General features: G+C 49.2%; 1 protein-coding gene across 1 annotated transcript; it reads left to right on the top strand.

Moving 5' to 3' along the window:
* The first annotated feature begins 1,417 nt into the window (after positions 1 to 1,417).
* Positions 1,418 to 3,836, top strand: SRARP (steroid receptor associated and regulated protein). The gene is made up of 2 exons (XM_017975068.5): positions 1,418 to 1,567; positions 3,099 to 3,836. The coding sequence occupies exons 1-2, from the start codon at positions 1,486 to 1,488 to the stop codon at positions 3,503 to 3,505; spliced, it is 489 nt and encodes a 162-aa protein (XP_017830557.1). The 5' UTR covers positions 1,418 to 1,485; the 3' UTR covers positions 3,506 to 3,836.
* The last annotated feature ends 11,105 nt before the right edge of the window (positions 3,837 to 14,941 follow it).

Raw genomic sequence — 14,941 nt, forward strand, 5'->3', positions numbered from 1 at the left:
CAATTTCCTGCCCCACACCCTGCCATGCAAGGCCTCCTCTGCTGCCCTTCCCCCTGCCCCACCACCTCCACCCCTAGAAAGCCCCAGGCACAGGCTCCAGAAGTCTCCCTCGTAGTAGGGTTGGGGGTGCCCATCTGGATGCCTGGGGTGGCCACAAAAGGATCCGGCACCACCCAGTGGGAGATGGCAACGGGATATGGGCTCTGACCCCTCCCAGGGAACTCTCCCGGCCTGATGCCCACCCTTTCCCTAGATCGCCTCATGAAGATGTCCAGGTCTGGCCCATTGGCACATTTTCAGGACCAGTTCTCCCATACCTGGGCCCTGGATGACAATGCAGTTCTCAGGCACCCTCTGGTCTCTATGAAGAAACTAACAAGGAAGCATGGGGACCTCCCAAGTCACCCTCTGGGCAGTCAGTAGTGGCGGACTGCCTGGACCCCCAACCCTACTACCTGGGCCTTTCGCTTGTACCTTTTCTTCCCCTTCTTCCTCTTGGACTCTAAGAAAGCACGGTAGGCCCACTGGTCCTCAGGACAGGCACTCAGTGGGTGTGTACCGGACACGCTGTGCAGGCAAGAGGGGGATGTGGGCAAGACGCCTCCAACAAGCCCCCTCCCACTTTCCAGAGACAGAGATTGCAGTGAGCTGAGATAACACTACTGCACTCCAACCTGGGCAACAGAGCAAGACTCCATTTCAAATAATAATAATAATAAAATAAAAATAAAGTGCACTTCCGGCTGGGTGTGGTGGCTCACGCCTGTAATCCTAGCACTTTGGGAGGCTGAGGCAGGCAGATCACCTGAGGTCAGGAGTTTGAGACCAGCCTGACCAACATGGATAAACTCCATCTCTACTAAAAATACAAAATTAGTCATGTGTGGTGGCACATGGCTGTAATCCCGGCTACTTGGGAAGCTGAGGCAGGAGAATTGCTTAAACCTGGGAGGTGGAGGTTGCTGTGAGCCGAGATTGTGCCATTACACTCCAGCCTGGGCAACAAGAGCAAAACTCTGTCTCAAAATAAATAAATAAAAGTGCACTTCTTTTTCAGTAAACACAGTTGACTGACTTCAAGGACATGTGAAGTAAGTAATGTTACAGACAGTTCCTAGAAATGGGAAAAAAATCAAACTGGTGGAATCACTGGATGATGACTGAGTTTGGGAAACTGAGGCTGGATGAGACGGTTCCAGAGGTCTATCCCAAATCAGGAAGCAGCTGCCCTTGGTAGAAATAGTGTCTGTTTGGTCTGTCCTGCAGGAGGCCTGCCTCCCACTGACCCAACAATAACCCTGTTGATCAAAGCGATCCCCGGACTGCTCTGGGCCAGTTCCTTTGGCTCCTGGTGGAATGCACTCAGAGAATCCAGATCCGGTCAGTATAAAAGCTCTGGTCCCGCAGTGGGGGAGCCACATCCTGGAAGAGCGGCCGAGGACAGCTCCCCTCCTGCCAGAGATAGGCAAGCACTGAGGTAGTGACATGGCCCCGTCAGAAGACCCCAGGGACTGGAGAGCCAGCCTGAAAGGCACCATCTGTGAGACGGGCCTGGAGACCAGCTCTGGTAAGAGGTGGCAAAGCTACCCCAGCCACACAGAAAGACCAGCTGGGGGCTGGGCGTGGTGCCTCACGCTTGTAATCCCAGCACTTTAGGAGGCTGAGGCGGGCGGATCGTGAGGTCAGGAGTTTGAGACCAGCCTGGCCATCATAGTGAAACCCTGTCTCTACTAAAAATACAAAAAATTAGCTGGGTGGTGTAGCAGGCACCTATAATCCCAGCTACTTGGGAGGCTGAGGCAGGAGAATTGCTTGAACCCAGTTAGCGGAGTTTGCAGTGAGCTGAGATCGCGCCACTGCACTCCAGCCTGGGCCACAGTGCAAGACTCCATCTTGGAAAAAAAAAAAAAAAACAGAAAGACCAGTTGGGGGCGGGGGTTTGATGGCAGACATGCTACCTCCCTCAGGTTGCCGGCATTCTCAAGCCAAGGGCGGGCTTGTTTTATTTCCTGTGTTAGCCAACCTGCTAGAATGTAAGCTTTTTTCTGAGTCCATGCTGTGATTCCCAGCACGTAGCTAAAAGAATGGACGTGTGTGTTATTTTGGGTAACTCAAAAAGTTACCTTTTTAAGAGCACAGGCTTTGCATTCAGATATACTTGCTCAGATACCTGCTTCATTGATAAATCTAATGGCTGGGATTAGATAAATCTAAACTCGGTGGGAGTTTGCCAGGGCAGATGCCACCAGGCACTGATGGAATTCTCTGAGGCTGTGGATAAGATTGTGTGGGGAGGGGAAGAGCATCATGATGCTCCCTGAGACCCACCAGCACTTGTGCAAGCTGGGCCTCAGTTTCCTCACCTGGAAAGATGGCCAGGGCCTTCCTCTCTTGGGTTGAGGACTGTGCTATTCATAATATGGTCTATGGACCAGCAGAATTGGCATCCCCTGGGGGGCTTGCAAGAAATGCAAATCTCAGGCCCCACCCCAGCCCCACTGCACTAGATTCTGCATTTTAACAAGCTCCCCAGGCAGCTCATGGGAACAGCAAAGTTGAGAGGCACTGACATGTTGGACTCTATGCTCCTGGAAGGTAGATGGATGGATAGTGAGTGGAAACTTGAAGGTCTCTCTAATGCTGAAATCCAGACGCTTAAACCCTGACTGTCCTCCTCTGTTGGTGTATCAACCAACTCAGTTAAACCCTATAGAATGAATGAACAAACGAATTAACAAAACCATGTCCCAGTCAGGTACCATGGCTCACGCCTGTAATCCCAGTACTGATTGGGCTGAGGCAGGAGGATTTCTTGAGTCCAGGAGTTTGAGAGCAGCCTGGGCAGCATAGGGAAACCTCATCGCTACAAAAAAAAAAAAAAAAAAAAAAAATTAAAATTCACTGGGCATGGTGGCATGAGCGTGTAGTCTCAGCTACTTAGGGGACTGAGATGGGAGGATTGCTTGAGCCCCCGAGGCTGAGGCTGCAGTGAGCCACAATCATGCTCACTGGGCGACAGAGCGAGACCCTGTCTCAGGGGGCAAAAAATGTCCCTTGCTTATGCTAACACAAACCTTTGGTCTTTTCCTCCCTTCTAGGTGGGAAGTTGGCCAGGCGCCAGAATACTGTTCCCACAGCTCACCTGACTTTCGTTATTGACTGTGCCCACAGGAAGCAGCTCTCCCTGGCAGCAACCCCATCACCACCCCAAGCCCCCAGTCCCAATCGAGGGCTTGTCACCCCACCAATGAAGACCTACATCGTGTTCTGTGGGGAAAACTGGCCCCATCTGACTCGGGTGACTCCCTCCAGTGGGGGATGCCTTGCCCAGGCCAGGGCCACCCTGCCGCCCTGCAGAGGGACTACAGCCTCAGCTTCCTTCCAGGAAGTTCCCGAGGCTAAAGGGAGACACTTGAAGGCTATGCCTGTGAGGTCCTCAACTTGGGGGACAGTCAAGGACTCGCTGAAAGCCCTCTCCTCTTGTGTCTGTGGGCAGGCCGATTAGCTGGAAGGGCCAGGCTCCTATGCCCAGGAGCTGCAATTCCCAAGGCCTGGCCCTGCTTCCCCAGCTAAGCAGGAGTCTTTTGTGCCTGAACCAAGGAAAGATCATTAGATCTGCTAAGGGGCATCTGAAACAGCCATCGAGTGGCAGAGTCAGGGTAAGGCACCTGCACCTGAAGAGACTCACTTATTCATACAGCAAATATTACTGGAGCATATTTTACGTGCCAGGCCCTGCTAAGTGCTGAGGAGATACCATGGTTTTCTTGGAGCTGGTATTTTTGGGGTGGAGGGAATCCACCCCAAATAAATAAAGTAACCAAATAAATAAAGAAGATGATTTTGAACAGTGATGAATGCTGGGCAGGAACTGAAACAAGATGCTAGATGGAGAGTGATGGGGGTGAAGAGCTTTCCTGATACAGTGCTTGGGAAGGGCCTCTCTGCATAGGTAACAATTAAAATATGATGTGAAAGATGAGAAGGAGCCAGTGCTGAGAAAATCCACCCTCCCCAGGGCCACCTGCAGTCATCTTACTCCAGGGCAGGCCAGAGCAGGTGGTCAGCATGCCCCAGCATGATGGGCTTGCTGCCATCTTGGCTCAGAGGCAAGTGTGTAAGTCACTGCAAAGGCATGGGACAGCACACAGGGAGATTCAAGGGCATGCCAGTGGGGGCTGGGAGGCTCAGGGAAATTGGCTCCAGGAGACTCCATCCCAGAAGGCAGTCCAGGTGGGACCTGGGAATCTGAGATGGGAAATAAGGGGACCTGGCTTCTCAAAAGGGAAGGAGGTGTTCAGAAATAAAGTATCATATTTGAACTAATTAAAATAAGAGATATTTATTGAACATCTACTGCATACCAGGCCCAAGATGCCCTCTAGGGATTAAAAAAAAAAAGGTAGCTGGAGGAGGTTCACTCCCCCCAAGGCAACCGTGTTCCCTGAGCAGGAGGTGGGGTTACTGGCGTGGGTGTGAGGGTGTGTGTAAGTCTAAGAGAGGCACAGTGTTGTGTGAAACCCTAAATCAACCTATTTAAGGAAGTCAGTTTCAAGGCTCCCAGATAAAAATCAGAGTTTTCATTTATTTATTTTATTTTAGAGACAGGATCTCACTCTATCACCCAGGCTGGAGTGGGTGAGATTATAGGTGCACCACTACGCCCAGCTTAACTTCTTTGTGTTTTAGTAGTGAGGAAGTCTCACTGTGCTGCCCAGGCTGGTCTTGAACTCCTTGCCTCAAGCTCTCCTCCCGCCTCACCTTCCCAAAGTGCTCAGATTATGTGAGCCACTGTACCCGGCCATTAATTTATTCGATGGCCATTTTACTAGGTTCCTACAAATACCAGCCGCTAACATTTAACATGTATTGATCATTTACTCTGTGTCAGATAAATGACATGAGCACTATATTTGTGACCATTTTATAGGTTAGAGAGCTGAGGCACAGAGAGAATGCACTCAAAGTTCCATAGACTGGTACTGTTGAGATTAGCACTCAGGCAAGCCTGATGTTCATCTTCTTGCTCATAATTGTAAGGTACATATCCTCCTGGCACCGTCTCTTCTAGACAGAGACCCACAGAGAATAAATGTAACTCTGTCCTCAAGGAACTCACAGCCGGGTGGAGGAAGTCAGAAAGAAAGCAGACAATTGGCCGGGGGTGGTAACTCATGGCTGTAATCCCAGCACTTTGGGAGTCCGGGGCGGTCAGATCACCTGAGGTCCGGAGTTTGAGACCAGCCTGACCAACATGGAGAAACCTTGTCTCTATTAAAAATACAAAATTGGCTGGGCGCGGTGGCTCACGCCTGTAATCCCAGCACTTTGGGAGGCCGAGGCGGGTGGATCACGAGGTCAACAGATCGAGACCATCCTGGTCAACATGGTGAAACCCCGTGTCTACCAAAAATACAAAAAATTAGCTGGGCATGGTGGCGCGTGCCTGTAATCCCAGCTACTCAGGAGGCTGAGGCAGGAGTATGGCCTGAACCCAGGAAGCGGAGGTTGCCGTGAGCTGATATTGCGCCATTGCACGCCAGCCTGGGTAACAAGAGCGAAACTCTGTCTCAAAAAAAAAAAAAACCAAAATACAAAATTACCCGGGCAAGGTGGTGCATGCCAGTAATCCCAGTTACTAGGGAGGCTGAGGCAAAAGAATCGCTTAAACCCAGGAGGTGGAGGTTGTAGTGAGCTGAGATCATGCCATTGCACTCCAGCCTGGGCAACAAGAGTGAAAATTGATCTCAAAAATAAAAAAAATTTTAAAAAGCAAATAAATAGCTTCTGAGAAGTGCAGCAGTGAGGGCAAAACAGAGTGATGCTGGAGGGCACCCAGCCCACTCTGGAGAGAGGAGATCAGGGAGGGCTTCCTGCAGGAAGTGATGCCTAAAGTGAGATCTGACCAGTGACTAAGCTATACAAAAGGGTGGGGTGGGGGAGCAAGTGGGGAGTGCTCTGGGCAGAAGGACCTGTCATTCTGTCAGGCTAGGGTAATCATCATTCATTCATTTACTCACCAAGTATTTATTAGGCACCCACTGAATGCCAGGCTCTAGTCTAGACCATGCGATAGAGCAGTGAATAAGACAATGAGGCCCAGCCATGAAAGAGCTTATCCTCTAGTTGGGGGACACAGGCAATGCACATACACACAACAAACAGATCAGAAAAGTGGCAGGAGGTCAGGCACGCGGGTTCACGCCTGTAATCCCAGCACTTTGGGAGGCTGAGTTGGCAGTGCAGGGAAAGGATCACCTGAGGTCAGGAGTTTGAGACCAGCCTAGCCAACTTGGTGAAACCCCATCTCTACTAAAAATGGAAAAATTAACCAGGCATGGTGGCTGGTGCCTATAATCCCAGCTACTCAGGAGGCTGAGACATGAGAGTTGCTTGAACCTGGAAGGCAGAGGTTGCAGTGAGCTGAGATCTTGCCATTGCACTCCAGCCTGGGTGATGGAGCAAAGCTGTCTTAAAGAAAAAAAAAAAAACAAGAAGAAAAGTGGCAGGAGCTGCATCCCGTGAGGCCTGGCATGCTGCAACAAGACCTTTAGTTTTTGTGTGTGTTTTTTTTTTTTTTTGGAGATGAAGTCTCGCTCTCTTGACCAGGCTGGAGTGCAATGGTGCAATCTCGGCTCACTGCAACCTCTGCCTTCTGGATTCAAGCAATTCTCCTGCCTTAGCCTCCCAAGTTGCTGGGATTATGGGCACCCACCACCCCACCTGACTAATTTGTTATATTTTTAGTAGAGACAGGGTTTCACCATGTTGGCCAGGCTAGTCTTGAACTCCTGATCTCAGGTGATCTGCCCACCTCAGCCTCCCAAAGTGCTGGGATTACAGGCATGAGCCACTGCACCTGGCCAATTTTTTGTATTTTCAGTAGAGACAGGGTTTCACCATGTTTGCCAGGCTAGTCTTGAACTCCTGACCTCAAGTGATCTGTCCCCCACCATGCCCCTGCTGCCCTCCCAAAGTGCTGGAATTACAGCGTGAGCCACAGTGCCCAGCCAGACCTTTAGATCTTATTCCCAGATGGCAGCACTGCAAACTGTGAGCAGATAGCATCATGGCCAGACATACCTTTGCAAAGGATCCCTCCAACCCTTCTGCCTGCAGGGGAGGAGGCACAGGAGGTTGAGCCTTAATCCAAACGAAGGAGAGTAATGGTTTGGACTAGAGATAGGAGGATACAGTGCAGTCTGGGTGACATATGCTTCTTCCTCTCTCCTGAAGACCCCAAGGACAAGGCTGCAGAGAGAGTTTGAGACCCTCAAGGGAAAAGGAGGCCTGTGGCTGCACGTCCAGCTTTTCAGCAGCAGGTGTCGCCCTCTCATCAGACTGGAGGACACTGGGTCCCAGTCTGGACAGGGAAGGCGTGGACCTGCTGGGTCTGGGACTAGAACCTTGAGACCAGCTGCCTGGTGGATCTGTTTTCAGAAGCCAAACTCATTTTAACCAAGACTCCTTTTATCCGGAATAATGCATGTTTACTGTATGCCAGGCACCCAGCAAAGTGACATTTCAGAGTTGAACCCTGGGGGTCTTGGTGAGGAGTTAGAGGGACCAGGCACTTATACTTGCCCCTTAAAGGGAGCTGTCATCATTACTGTTGATGTCGTCAATTACTATAGCTGTCATAATTACTGGACAATTAAATATGCACCCCACGCCCCATCAGTTCACCTAACCCCAGTCACGTGCGGTTGGCATGACTTCCCACGCCATTTTACAGAGGAAGCTGAGGCACAGAGAGGTTGAATACTTTGCCCAAGGTCATGAACTGGAAACCGGTAGAGCCCAAATCCAAACCCCAGGTAGTGTGACTGTGAACTGGGCTTGCAGGCCCACACTGTGCTATAAACACACTGGTCGTATCTGTTGAATGAGTGAGTGAAGAATGACCATTTTCCAAGGACCCAGCCAAGGACTTGGTAGCATGTGGGGAGTGTCTGGGTACTGAATGGGTGGTGGGGCCCTTGCTGAGATGGGACATACAAGTGGAGGAGCCAGTGGGAACATGGGGAGATGACAGGCTCAGGAGGTGGATGTCACGTGAGGGACTGTGGGACGTGCTGGGGGGGAGGCTGGCAGGTGATGGGCCATTCCCTGTTGGAACTCTGGTCAGAGGCTGAGGCTGGCAGTGGGACTGCATTGGGATAGAGGTGGGTGATGAAGTTGGTCTGGGGAGGTGAGATGTGAGACCAGGTCATCAGGCTTGTGAGAAACCAACTTACTTGTCCAAACACAAAGAATGGACTCAGAGGCACGGAAAACAGCAGAAGAGAGCCTTTTTTTTTTTTTTTGAGACAGAGTCTGACTCTGTCACCCAGACTGGAGTGCAATAGCGTGATCTCAGCTCACTACAACCTCCGCCTCCCGTGTTCAAGCAATTCTCCTGCCTCAGCCTCCTGAGTAACTGGGATTACAGGTGTACATTACCATGCCTGGCTAATTTTTGTATTTTTAGTAGAGCTGGGGTCAGGCTAGACCATGTTGGTCAGGCTGCTCTCAAACTCCTGACCTCATAGTCTACCCACCTTAGCCTCGTGCTGGGATTACAGGCGTGAACTACCACACATGGCCTGGAAGAGAGACTTTTAATGACTGTCTTGCACGATGGAGTGTCTGGTGGGCAGGCACACCTAGCACAGTCACAACAAGCAATCTATCCTCTAGTGCGTAGGTCCCTTCCTGGTTCCTCATAGGCTGAGTACTGTGGCTGTGGGGTTACAGATGTCACCTATTGGTTGGTGGGTAGGGGTTTTTAGGTGTTTTCTTTTTTTTTTATTTTATTTTTTTTGAGACAGAGTTTCGCTCTTGTTACCCAGGCTGGAGTGCAATGGTGCAACATCAGCTCACCGCAACCTCCGCCTCCTTGGTTCAGACAATTCTCCTGCCTCAGCCTCCCAAGTAGCTGGGATTACAGGCACGCGCCACCATGCCCAGCTAATTTTTTGTATTTTGAGTAGAGACGTGGTTTCACCACGTTGACCAGGATGGTTTCGATCTCTTGACCTCGTGATCCACCTGCCTCGGCCTCCCAAAGTGCTGGGATTACAGGCTTGAGCCACCGCCCCCGGCCAGGTGTTTTCTTTAGAGGTACATTTTGTGGCAGCCCACAATGCATTGCAATCATAGTCAGCTTAGGATTCTTTCAAGTATTTGACTTATGACCTAGGTAGTCAGGCAAGCTGATAAGAATAGACCAATTGAGCTATTTTGCAGGCTAGTAAACGTTCATTCTAGACTAAACTTTTTTTAGTTTGGGTGAGGGCAATTAAGGGCACCCTGACAAGCAGGCACCAGCTGTCAAAGCTGGGCCCTAGTAGAGTCTGTTCTGTAGTTTGAGGTCTCAAACCTATTCAAGGCACTTTGTTTTGGAAATGGACCACTGCATCCATTATTTCCTTTAGGCCTAAGGTGACAGAGACGTGAAAACTTTGGAATAAGCACAAAAGATCACAAAAAATATCCAACACAGTCTATGCATTGTCTGATTACCTAGGGGTTGAGCATTTTTCTTTGCCTTTGAGCTATTTTACAGCTCTGTCTATGGTACGTAACCCATAGGAATGCAAAATACTTCTTGTCTACAGACAAGAAAATTCTGTCCTGTCCTGCTTAAGTCCAGTGGATTCTCCGTCCCCACTGTGGAAGAAGCCAGTGTTACCTCTATGTGCATGTTCATTTCAGTATTCCCTGATCTACAGATATTGTCTGTTCTTTGCCTTCTTTGAACTGGTTGTAACATCTTACTGGTTCCCTCATTAACCACAAATTAAGTAAAATCTTCAGTGGGACTGTAAAACGGTACAACCACTTTGGAAAACAGTCTGGCAGTTCCTCAAACAAATGTGGAGCTTTTAGAGGACCCAGCAATTCCGCTCCTAGATATATACCCAATAGAAGTGAACACATTCATCCACATGAAAATGTGCACTAATGGCCACGCGCAGTGGCTGGTGTAATCCCAACACTTTGGAGGCCGAGGCGGGTGGATTACTTGAGGTCAGGAGTTTGAGACCAGCCTGGCCAACTTGAGGAAACCCCATCTCCACTAAAAATACAAAATCAGCTGGTGTGGTGGTACATGCCTGTAATCCCTCAGGAGGCTGAGGCAAGAGAATAGCTTGAACCCAGGAAGTGGAGGTTGCAGTGAGCTGAGATTGTGCCACTGTACTCCAGCCTAGGCGACAAGAGCACAACTCCATCTCAAAAAGAAAAAAAAGAAAATGTGCCTGAGTGCACAGAGCAGCGCTAGTCACCAAAACCAGAGGGTGGAAGCAACCCAAGCATCCATCAACTGATGAAAATGTAAGCAAATTGTGGCCTACCCATGCAACTGAGTATGATTCAGCCTTAAAAAGGAACAGATTATTAGCCCATGCTACAATATAGATGAATCTTGAAAACATTATGCCAGGTGAAAGATGTCAAATACAAAAGGTCACTGTAGGACAGGGTTCTGTGAGCTCCTCCCTGCTGGTGGGGAGACGAGAAATTGTAGAAATAAATGACACAAGACAGAAATAGAGAAAAGTAAGTTTGGCTCCAGGGGTCCACAGCCAACCAAATTGCGGAGTCCCGAGTGTCCGCACACTCTGACTTAATTTATTGAGTACAAAAGCTGGGGGCAAGGAAGGTAGGGCGTGGTCTTGGAGGTCTGTGACTGGGGGCGGGGTAAAAGAGGGTGTGACAGTGATAGGGTCATGCAGGTAGGGGCTCAGGAATATTCCGTAGCCGAGATGAGGTAAGGGGCGTAATTTGTCAGCACTTTTTCCATACTTGTCACAAAGGCATTAAGATTTACGTTACTTTTACTGATTCATTCTTACAAGAAAAAAGAACCAGGTGCAGAAGCATATCATGAGATTGACGTGGAATGTGACCACTGAAGCACAGCATCACATAGAGACAGTTAAGCCCCCGGGTGTTTGTGGGCCTTCCTGACAGCTGTCACGCCTTACCGCAAGAGCTTGCAGAAACGGAGTTTTCTCCTAACTCCTCCGAGGAAGGAGACCTCTCGGCTATTTTGGACATCTCCTTCCCTAGCTGGCTAAACAGCGGGCGCTTTCCCAGCACTGAAGCTGCCTGCCGCACAGCTAAGGCGCCCTCCAGCAGTCCTTACGCAGGCATGACAGAGGGCTTAAAGCATCTTGCCTTAGAGTCTTTCATTTCACAATGTCGCCCAGGTTCACACTTCCAAACTGAGAGGCATTAGTAAAAGAATTAAGATCACGGCCAGGCGTGGTGGCTCACGCCTGTAATCCAAGCACTTTGGAGGCCAGGGCAGGTGGATCACTTGAGGTCGGGAGTTCAAGACCAGCCTGACCAACATAGTGAAACCCCGTCTTTAAAAAAAAAAAAAAAAAAAGAATTAAGTTCACTTATGAATAACTAAGATCACCTATGAATAAAAAAAAAAAAGAATTTCAACGAATGGATAAAATAGCCAGTTAACATCAAATGGCAGTAACCCTAAATTTAAGTTGACTAAATCCCCCAATCAAAAGATACAGCCGAAACCTAACGGTATGCTACATCCAGACCCATTTCACATCCAAAGATACACAGACTTAAAGGGATGGAGAAAGACTTACCAACCAAATGAAGAGCAAAAACAAACAAATAAATAAATAAATAAAAAGCAGGAGTTGCAATTCTCGCATCTGATAAAATAGATTTCAAAGCAACAAAGATACAGTGGTAAAAGGATCAATGCAACAACAAGAGCTAACGATCCTAACACCCAGATACATAAGACTCATAAAGAGATTTAGACTCAACAAGACAGAAAATTGATGAGGACAACTGGGACTTGAACTCAGATCCGGAACAAGTAAACTCAATAAAGATTTATAGAGCTCTCCACTTCAAATACACAAAATATACATTCTCCATCTTAAATACACAAAATATTGATCGGCCATTATTAATACCCATTTTTAGAATAAAGCTACATTCCCGTTCTGTCTCCCTCTTTTTCTTCCTCTTCCTCTCCTTCACTCCTTTTTTTTTGTTTCTTTCAAAGAAAAAAAAAAGAATTAAGTTCAAGTTCACTTACGGATAACTAAGATCACCTATGAATAACTAATAACTACGACGGTTGTGTTTCTAGCTACTTTCTTCTTCATTATTCATACGGAAATAAGCTGAGGCCTTTGGTTCCTGCCTCGGCACTTCTAGGGTCTTTTCCCTACAGGTCACTTTTTTTTTTTTGAGACAGGTTTTCCATTGCCCAGGCTGGAGCGTGGTGGCTCAAACATGACTCACTGCCTCAACCTCAGGGCTCAAGCGATCCTCCAGCATCAACCCCCAACTAGCTGGAGCTACAGGTATGCGCTACCACATCCTGTTAATTTTTGTATTTTTTGTGGAGGTGCAGTGTTACCGTGTTGCCCAGGCTGGTCTCAAATCAATGCTTTGTATTTATGTAGCTCAGGCAATCCACCCTCCTCAGCCTCCCAAATTGCTGGTGTGACATGGTAAAAGCCCCATAAAACTACCTACCTCAACTGTACCCCGGCTTTCTGTTGAAACTGCTCTCTGTAACCCACATGTGACAGGCAAGCAGTCCAAATCCATGCCATCTTGGCCCCTGCAACTTGTAATAAGTAATTAAGGACTGTAATTTCCACCCTACCCAGACAAGTGTAAACAAATGCTAATCTTGACTTTTGTGAGCCACTTAAGTAACAATCAGAATGTCAAAAGTCCCCCGGCCCTCTAAGAGTCTGGAGCCCCTCACCCTCATCTTTGCCCAGGAATCCACTGGAATGTCTGGAGCCTGTCACCCTCGTCTCCGCTCAGGAGGTGATTTACAGAATCCACTAGCCCTCAGAACATCTGAAGCCCCTCACACCCTGCCCCTCACCCTCACTCCCAAGGTGGTTTTATGGGTATAAAAGGTCTTGACGCCCTCCTTTCAGGGCCATGGGTTGGAGAGACTCGAGTCCTCCGTGGCCGCCGGCAATATAGACTCTGCAATTTGGCATACTTTTGTCTTGGTGGTGACTTTCTATGCTTGGGCCAGTACAACACTGGGAATGCAGGAGTGAGCCTGGTCACTTTTTTTTTTTTTTTCTGAGACGCAGTTTCGCTCTTGTGACCCAGGCTGGAGTGCAATGGCGTGATCTCGGCTCACCGCAACCTCCGCCTCCTGGGTTCAGGCAATTCTACTGCCTCAGCCTCCTGAGTAGCTGGGATTACAGGCACGTGCCACCATGCCCAGCTAATTTTTTGTATTTTGAGTAGAGACGGGGTTTCACCATGTTGACCAGGATGGTCTCGATCTCTTGACCTCATGATCCACCCGCCTCGGCCTCCCAAAGTGCTGGGATTACAGGCTTGAGCCACTGCGCCCGGCCACCTGGTCACTTTTTATTTTATTTTATTTGAGTCAGGGTCTCACTGTGTCATCCAGGATGGAGTGTAGTGATTCGATCATGGCTCGCTGAGGCCTCCATCTCCTGGGCTCCAGCGATCCTCCCACCTCAGCCTCCCAAGTAGCTGGGACCACAGGTGCACATCACCATATCAGCTAATTTTCATATTCTGTGTAGAGACCGGTTCTTGCCATGTTACCCAGGCTGGTCTCTAAACCTGGGGCTCAAGCGATCCTCTCACCTCAGGCTCCTGATGTGACATGGTAAAAAGCCCCATGAAACTGCATGCAATGGCCAGGCGCGGTGGCTCAAGTCTGTAATCCCAGCACTTTGGGAGGCCGAGACGGGTGGATCACGAGGTCAACAGATCGAGACCATCCTGGTCAACATGGTGAAACCCCGTCTCTACTCAAAATACAAAAAATTAGCTGGGCATGGTGGCGCGTGCCTGTAATCCCAGCTACTTGGGAGGCTGAGGCAGGAGAATTGCCTGAACCCAGGAGGTGGAGGTTGCGGTGAGCCGAGATCTCGCCATTGCACTCCAGCCTGGGTAACAAGAGCGAAACTCCGTCTCCAAAAAAAAAAAAAAGAAACTGCATACCTCAACCATACCTCAGTTTTCTGTTGAAACTGCTCTCTGTAACCCAAATGTGAATAAGTAATTAAAGACTGTGATTGCCACCCTACCCAGACAATGTGTAGACGAATGCTAATCTTAGCTGTTGTGAACCACCTAAGTAACAATCAGAATGTCAAATAGTCCCCTGGCCCTCGGAATGTCCGGAAACCTCTCACCCCCATCCCCGCCCCTCACCCTCATCTCCGCCCAGAAGGTGATTTACAGAATTCACTAAGCCCTCGAAATGTCTGAAGCCTTTCATCCCCATCCCCGCTCCTCACCCCCACTCCCAAGGTGGTTTTACGGGTATAAAAAGGTCTTGTCACCCTTCTTTCTCTGCCACGGGTTGGAGAGACGTGAGTCCTCCATGGTCGCCGGCAATAAACCCTGCAATTTGGCATACTTTTGTCTTGGTGTTGACTTTTTTTTTTTTTTTTTTGAGACGGAGTTTCGCTCTTGTTACCCAGGCTGGAGTGCAATGGCGTGATCTCGGCTCACCGCAACCTCGGCCTCCTGGGTTCAGGCAATTCTCCTGCCTCAGCCTCCTGAGTAGCTGGGATTACAGGCACGCGCCACCATGCCCAGCCAATTTTTGTATTTTTAGTAGAGACGGGGTTTCACCATGTTGACCAGGATGGTCTCGACCTCTTGACCTCGTGATCCACCCGCCTCGGCCTCCCAAAGTGCTGGGATTACAGGATTGAGCCACTGCACCCAGCCTGGTGTTGACTTTCTAAGCTCGGTCCGGTATAAAACTGAGCATGCGCTACTTTCATCTGAGTTTGGAAACAGGGTTTTGGAAGGGGCTCTGAACATCTGCCTAGGCTCTTTGTGCTCTGTCTGTGACTCTGAGCTGGTAGTTCTGGAGGGCTTTCTGGAGGAGGAGGCCTTTGGCCTGGGCTAGGCCTTCAAAGTGAGGAAACCTTTGAGGTCT

The sequence above is a fragment of the Callithrix jacchus genome, chromosome 7 (genome assembly GCF_049354715.1).
Source record: "Callithrix jacchus isolate 240 chromosome 7, calJac240_pri, whole genome shotgun sequence".
Classification (NCBI taxonomy): domain Eukaryota; kingdom Metazoa; phylum Chordata; class Mammalia; order Primates; family Cebidae; genus Callithrix; species Callithrix jacchus.